We start from the raw sequence: 7649 nt of genomic DNA, 5'->3' as shown, positions 1-7649 counted from the left end.
AGTGCCTTACAGATATTTTTAATTTCAGTCATTTTAAAGCCCGAGGATACACCTTCTGATGCAGTTGGGGATGAATAGGTTTAATGCGCAGACTTTTATTTGAATAAAATGCATATTCAATATGAAATGTATTTATTCATGTTTTGTTTTTAAACTGGCGGAAGTACAGCAGTTCGCCCCTGAGACTGCTTCGGTAGTGTTTTCTCATCCTGGTCAACATATCTTCACGACCTTGTGCTGTGAGGTATTCACATCTTCGCTAACATAATCCTGGTAAGTCTGGTTATAATGTCCTACTCAATTATTTAGCTTTCTAACTCGCTTTGGCATTTTTTCACAGCCAACATAGAAAATGGTCAAAAGTTTGGCTGTGGTCGGCCTGAGAGGAAACAAAATCCATCAGCTAAAACAAACGGCGCCTAGTTCTGTCTTTAAGGAAAGTGATTTGGTGTGTGAATATTTGTGTGTGTGTGTGTTGCTGTTGTTGTTGTTGCGTTGTGGGGTTTTTTTTTTTTTTTTTTTTTGTAATGGCGTCTTATTTGTCCCATAGAGAAAAATACTGAAGAGATGGAGGCTCAGTCTTCGGTGAACCAGCCTACGCCAAAAAATGGGCCCCAGCAAACACAACGCAAGAACAACAAGGTGGTTCTCACACCGAGTGCACCAACGCCACGGTGAACACGCTCCACACGCACCGCTTGTATGATATCCGCTCCGCCTGTGATGCTGGCTGCTGGAGGAGGAAACGTGTGATTTATTTCCGTTCGTTGCCTCTGCACTAGCTGATGGGAGGCCCGATGGGTAGCCAGGTGGCACTGGTCCTTGGCTGGTGGACTCTGATGCCTGCCTTTGTGCTGTCAGGCCCGGTTGGCGTTGCATTTTGGCGTTTGAAGAACAAATTGAGAGTTTTGAGGCTCTCGTTTGCAGCATGTTACTGCTGTTCTGGTTTACAGTGATTTTCTGGCATCAACTTTTTGATTGCAAGCATTCTATGTTGTTCTGAAACGCTTGACACCTTCCTTAAACTTGGCATTGTGCTCCGCGTTCGATGTGGACATGGTTCTCTGAACCAATATCTACTGGCAGGCTACTCAGTCCTTATTTCTGAGTTCTGTCTGCTCAAGAACAAAAGGCAGGTCCGTGGAGGGATCTCGTGAAATGTTTGGATCAGAAGCATTTACTTGTATTGACTTGCTTAAATTTTTAATTGGCAGCAAAATCATATCACTGCAGTGACTAACTGAAATTAAAGTTGAAACACACAAGGGAATTTCAAATTAGAAGTTTACATGAATGAGCTACATAGCGAATTTTCAGTTCTCCTTGTGGTTAGCTGTTTGCTTCTTCCTTGTTTCTTTATCAACTGCAGGATTGAAAGAAAATTTATGTTTGGGAGAGTGTGTTCTTGTTCTGCAGATGCCTGAAACCCAAGAGGATGTCCCATTAGCGTCCCTCTCCAGCTGCACCTGGGCGCTCTGAATGTATTTTTATAGAGCTTATGATTCAAAGAATATCATTCTCCTCTTTGCTCTTCTCGGGAAAGAGGGTGAATGTGCAACTATTATCTCATCATTAGTGTTTGATGTTCTCATGTCAAACTTGCATTCAGGGCCTCTAAACACACCATTCTGTGTGCAAAGCCACAATCCACTGTGGTAAACTTGGTGCAGCATTTCACAAGATAACAATTACTGAGGTCTTGACCTCAATTTTCTTTATTCTGATCACTCCAGATATTTTGGCATATTTGATTTTGTGTGTTTTTTTTTTTTTTTTGTTTTTGTTTTTTTTCTCATTCAATGTGTCAATGTATTTATTTATTTAAAAACAAATTAAGCATTGCTGTCCTACACTCCTAAATTCTCATTTCATGAGAATTAAGACCAAACTGCTGATTTAAAATATTTACAAACTTTGTATACACTAAACACTGTGACTGCCACTGCTTGACGCAGAAGTCATAGAGAAAAAGAAAAATAGTGGCTTTATGGCACTTATAGTGTGGTGGACATGGACGCAGAGTCCAGTCCTCTGCACAGTGTCTTCCTCTCACTAATGCATGTATGTGTCTCTCTCCTTCATGTGGGTTTATTCCCTTCTTTGACAGAGAAAGCAGCCGCAGCATTCTGCTGACATAGGTAAGTCCTGCACACACGTGCTACTGCCAGTGCTGAGAGTTGAAGCTTGAGATCTTGATTATCCTGCTTCATGCCATGGGTGGTGGCATGTTCACCACTCTTAAAAGACTCACTCTCAGAGATATGGGATTTTGTGGTGCATCCAGGGTTTTGGTCTTTAGAAATCCAGTGTTTATCACTGCAGGTATAACAGTGAAAAACATTAGCCACCTAGTTCCAATTTCCAATTTGTAAAATTGGGATTCTTTTAAAAATATATTGAACGGTTTTTCAAAAGTCAACCTATTCTCCTCAGAGGTTGCCACATTAAAGACCAGCACCAGAAGTTCAGTTAGTTCCTAGAAATATACAAGGTCCTCATTCAGTGGGACGTATAGTAATGTAACCATACATATGTGATGGTTGCTGATGACGTTGTAATGCACTTTTTGTGCTGTGACGGTTGCATAAGCTCTGTATCTCAATCATTTTTAACACTGCCAAATGCAGTACTTCTTTTTGATTCAGTGGACTGTGCTACACTGGCTTGAGTGATAATGTGTTGAGTAATCCATATTTGTTTACCAAAATCATTTGGTAAAAGTTTTAACTGTGCAATTTTTCAATTAGAATTCTGTGGCTGGGCACAGTGAGAAAGAAAGCAGCAGAGCAGCTGGCATCCTGCAGCCAATTTTGTGCTTATTGCGAGTGGGGTTAGATGAGAACTGATGTTCCCATTCTTCCCCCAGTCAGAGCACACATGAGGATTTTGGGCTTGTCACGGTGGCTCTGTTAATATAGGCAGTGCAGAATGTGTTGGCAATCAGACATATGTTCTACCTGCTTTGCAGAGATTATTCTGATTGTAAATTTTTACCCAGAATTTTTTTAGCAGTGTTTGGTGAACTAGTTTGTTGGAAGCAAAGCTTGTTGTCTTACTTGTTTCTTAGCTGTGGACCATAATTTAGAATTGCTTTGTGTTGTATTTTTCCTAGTGTTTACAAAAGGGACATCTATCCAGACCGTACCCTGTCTCAGCAAACTGTTGCAGGGGGTCACAGAGTGTGTCATTGGTAAGCAGAAGAGCTGTTTTTGTCACATCTACCTCTGTTCCTTCCTTTTGTTATTGAAATGTTTGATTCATCTAATCTAAATCTGCAGGTCTTCAGTATGTGTGGGAGTACCGCAGCCCTAGTAAATCTGTCCCACCACACTACCAGTGTAAATTGTGTGCTGTGTACCGCTTGCAGCATGATATGGTCGCTCATGTGAAAGGTTGGAAACACAGCTTTAGATACTTGGTGAGTATTGTTGGATTTTTTTTGTTTGCATGAAAAATAAGCTATTGCAAAATGATTGGTGATTTATTGTTGTCTGCCTTGTACACAGAAAAAAGTCCATCCTGACAAGGTCACCTGTGAAGAGGAAGAGGCCATCAAAGATCCTGCTGTAAGGAAGACCATTAAAAGCGCTGCAGCCGAGGTGGAAAAATCAGAGGGCAGAGGACAAATCAAGGTCAGTACAAGAGCCTTTTGTGACAAAATATATTTACATTTTAGATTCATATCCACTGTATTTTCTTTGCTTTAATGACCAGTGGATACAATATTTTGCGCAGTGACAGTGTTTTTTGGTATTCGGACAGAAACACATTACATAAAAAACCAGCTCGAGGATTTTGCAGAAACTTCATGGTGAAATTAAATATAATCTGTGAGGTCCTTGAAGATCATGATCAATTGAGGAGAAGTGTAACTTTCACAGACTTCAAGGTTAAACACAAAAACATGCAAAACCCCATTATAATTGAGACAAAAATGTAAATGCATCAAATTTATTAAATGTATTTTAATCCGCTACACCAACCAACCAAGGGACAACGGGCGGAAACTAACGGTGGCTATAATCTGGCATGTTCATGTTCAAAGTTCATCAATGTACACTGTCCATTCTTTCAAATGAAATTTAATATATATATATTTATGAGCTATGTTGGGACACACATACTTGGCAATAGGCCAGTGAAGGTCAGGCAGCAGTGTCCAAAACGAACAAGTGTCAAAGACAATTGAAACAATTGAGTGGATCGGACCCTGGGGTCTGACTACACACTGAATAGTATTCCTGCTGCCCCTCCTTTCTTCACCTGAGAAAACACTGAAGTTCTGGGTTGTAGCCTCTTTAAATTTCGTTAATCTCCCAGCATACACTCTTTAGTGTAATATGGTGTGTAACATAGAAGATATGGTGCTTTCCAGAGTGTGTACTCTTTTAGGGGAAGGACTGAGTCCAGAGGTCTTGTCTTTGTTCGGCGCCAGTACAGGTCCTGGTGACCTGGGTCTCATGTAAAGCTCTCAAGCTTTACATCCGTGATTTCAACATCCAGTTGGCATTGCCGTAACACCTGTCTTTGAAGGCTGGTGTAGGCAAGAATTGAGATAAAAATTTCCAGTTGTTGAATTGAGGAAAAAATTATTCAAGAGGGAAGCGTGATGCACACAAGAACTGCTCTTCTACTTAAAATGCTTTGTTAATACTTTGCTCACCAAGTGTAAGTTGGTGAAATGTAAATTAAATTTCAAAGATTTGTATTTTGTTGCTGTTTTTAGGTGATCCTGAAGGAGCCATGTGAAGTACCCACTTTCAAAGGACTCCGTACGTTACTCTGCTATGATTTACTTTAATCATGGATGATTCACTGTTGATTGTGTACATGTCAGTTGTCGTTTGTCCTCTCACAGGTTCTGCTACTCCAAAGTTTATCCCTCCACCTCCTCCACCTCCAGGAATGAGACCAAGGGGACCAGCTTTTGGTAAGGTTTTTTTTTTTTTTTTTTTTTTTAACTTAAAATATTCTGTGTTGAGGGTGTTCATATACTCTATTGTGCAATTTTTGTACATGTAAGGAAAATTCCTCTCCCACAGGTCCCATGTTTTCCGATCCAAGGTTTCCAGGTAAATTCCCTCCTCAGGTCGGCCCGCTCTCTGACTACCCAGTGGGAGAATATGAGGAGCCCACTTTTGGAGGATACCCAACTGGGCCAAACTTTCCTGACTCTGGTATGGATCGGAGACCTTTCCCAGATAGTATGGGCCATTGCCCAGCTGATGGTTTTGGACAAGGTGGTGGAAGAGATGACTATGGAAGACGTGGATTGCTAGAGGAGAACCCAGGTAGAATGTATCCTGACAAGTACCGAGGCAGCCAAATGGGGACTGGCCTAATGGACAGACCAATGGAAAAGCCACTGGATAGGCCAGGCTTGATGGGAGCAGCCCCAGAAAGTAGCAGCCTTCCTAACACACTACTCACTTATCTGGTATGTATTCCACTATTCCACTATTCACAATGCCAAGGAAAGTGTTAAGTTGTGGTGTTCAATCACTGTTATTTCTACTCAAGCTTGCAGTAACACAACAAAATCTTTGCAGGACACGTTCCGGATAGAGAATGAAAATGATGCACAGCTGGTACTGAAGGTCACACAGAAACTAACAGATGTTCTGATGGAGTACAGACTGAGGAGTGTATCAGCAGTATGTATGAAAGAGCGGTTTAGAAATTTGTTATAAAAGAAAGATCATTAGATTCTAGTTAGCCTAATGTGTCAATATAGTTACAAATGTTAGAATATTGTCAATTTCAGTATCTGCATATGTCCACGCTTTTCATCTGGAAACGTATGTATATTGTATTTTTCTGAATGGGTTAAAAAAAAAATTTATTTTTTTTTTTTTCAGGGCTCTAGTCTGAACAGCTTATCGATGAGCTCCTCAAGCTTCTCCTCTACGCCTTCCAGATTGTCAAGCGGTAATGACCGGTATTCAGGTAGTCTCTCAGGTATACAAGCACCAAGTGTTCATCTTGCTCTTACACACGTTTAAAATATGTTTGAAGTCAATCAGTATGTTAACATGTAGTGGAGAAAATCGAATCCTTTGATTAATCCGGCCATAATTAAAATACATGCAAACATTTTAGTATGACTGAAATTGGACAAAATTGGATTTCATCAAATTGAAGTCAGATTTTAAAGATTTACCTGGAAATAGGAGACAAGGTAATAAGTAGCACTGTAATGTCAGGGCGGACAAACTGCCTGACTATGGGCCACAAAAGGTCAGGCAGCAGTGCCCAACATTAACAAATACACTGAAAAATCTGTGTGTATTTATAATATAGGTAATATCATATTTTCCATGGTGAAAGTACATAGTGACACTTTCACCTTTGTTGTTATGCCACCAGCTAGTCTGTCTGTGATATAAAAATATCACCTTGAAGTGGATCAATGCCCACCATTTGAAAGGGGTATAGCTCCAGGTATGGTTACTGGCCAATAAATTGATTCTCTCTTGGGCATGTATACTATGACAAAGGCAGTTGTCTGTATTTTTGATTAACCCAGTGTATGTAAACGTACTGACTTTGAGTAGAGCATATTTCTTTGCTCTACTCTTACAATGCAGTTTTTTCATGTTATCTCTCCAGGTCCATCCAATTACTCTGACGTCCTACCCAGGTATTACAAATGACAATCGGAAGAAGGCACATGACTTCAGTCCTCCAACATCTGTTTCCTACGCATGGATCAGTCAAGGCATCAAAGAGTTGAAAACTTTTGATTTTTATGCTTTTCAGGCAGTTTTCTCTTCTGTTGCTATTTAGCAATCATTTTTAAAGTATTTTTTGACTTTAGACATCTAATTTATAAGTTTAATTTTTACACAAAATTATGTCTGCATGTTTTCAGCTGCTTTAACTAATCCTGTCAGTGTATGATCATAGTTAATACCATATGTCCAGTTTAATTAAAAATGTGAAACCCACTGATCTAATGGAGTGTACTTGAGCAATTACTTTAACCCTATAAGGCCATGCATATCATATAGATTTGAGACCACCCCCTTGGCAAAATAAGAGATTGGAGAAAAAAAAAATATACCAAGGAGAAAAGTTTTTGTTATTGCCTGAATTGGGTGTAATGCCCAATATAACAAAAAGGCAGATATGCTTTTCTTTTTTTACATTTTGTTAAAGGGCCAAATAAATACTTCAGATTGGAAAACAATTTAATTTTGTCCATTATTTCTCTGGTCAGGCATTTTAGGGTTAAGCAGGTTAAAAATGGACCAGAAATGTTTTAGTCATGTTGAAAATTTATTATAGTGTTAGTGGCCACCTTGGTGTGTTGGCGGTGTGATTTCTGCAGTGATATCACCATCTCCAACTTTCTCCGGGATATTGCACTTCAATTCTTCATTTAATGAGCCACAAAACCATGAAAACTTTAATTAAAACGTTAACAGAACATTTACAAAGAGAATAAAGCTCCAAGTAACAGTGAAAGTGGAACCTAATTACATTTAGTAAGTTGATGCACTTCAGTTGAATTATAGTTGGAAGATAAACTTGATGTGCTCAGAATCCCTCCTTGGCCATGGTTTCTGCATCAGGGCACCAATGTTCATGTCAACCACTTTTTGCTAAGATGTCTTCCTTCTGAACATTTATGAGGGTAAGAATTTGTG

At 39.6% G+C, this 7649-nt stretch overlaps 1 protein-coding gene across 2 annotated transcripts; it reads left to right on the top strand.

The window, feature by feature from the left end:
* The first annotated feature begins 145 nt into the window (after nucleotides 1-145).
* LOC115045451 (uncharacterized) lies at nucleotides 146-7183 on the top strand. 2 transcript variants are annotated; one of them, XM_029505133.1, is made up of 12 exons: nucleotides 146-273; nucleotides 551-642; nucleotides 2108-2138; nucleotides 3113-3190; nucleotides 3279-3418; nucleotides 3507-3632; nucleotides 4727-4772; nucleotides 4859-4930; nucleotides 5043-5437; nucleotides 5550-5654; nucleotides 5859-5946; nucleotides 6610-7183. In XM_029505133.1, the coding sequence occupies exons 2-12, from the start codon at nucleotides 568-570 to the stop codon at nucleotides 6651-6653; spliced, it is 1200 nt and encodes a 399-aa protein (XP_029360993.1). In that variant the 5' UTR covers nucleotides 146-273; nucleotides 551-567; the 3' UTR covers nucleotides 6654-7183. The 2 variants fall into 2 exon arrangements, with proteins under 2 accessions (XP_029360993.1, XP_029360992.1); XM_029505132.1 differs by having other exon boundaries at nucleotides 5859-5958.
* Nucleotides 7184-7649: the final 466 nt, after the last annotated feature.

This window comes from Echeneis naucrates, chromosome 6 (assembly GCF_900963305.1).
Source record: "Echeneis naucrates chromosome 6, fEcheNa1.1, whole genome shotgun sequence".
In the NCBI taxonomy this organism is placed as follows: domain Eukaryota; kingdom Metazoa; phylum Chordata; class Actinopteri; order Carangiformes; family Echeneidae; genus Echeneis; species Echeneis naucrates.
This window is presented reverse-complemented; position numbering and strand designations above follow the sequence as displayed.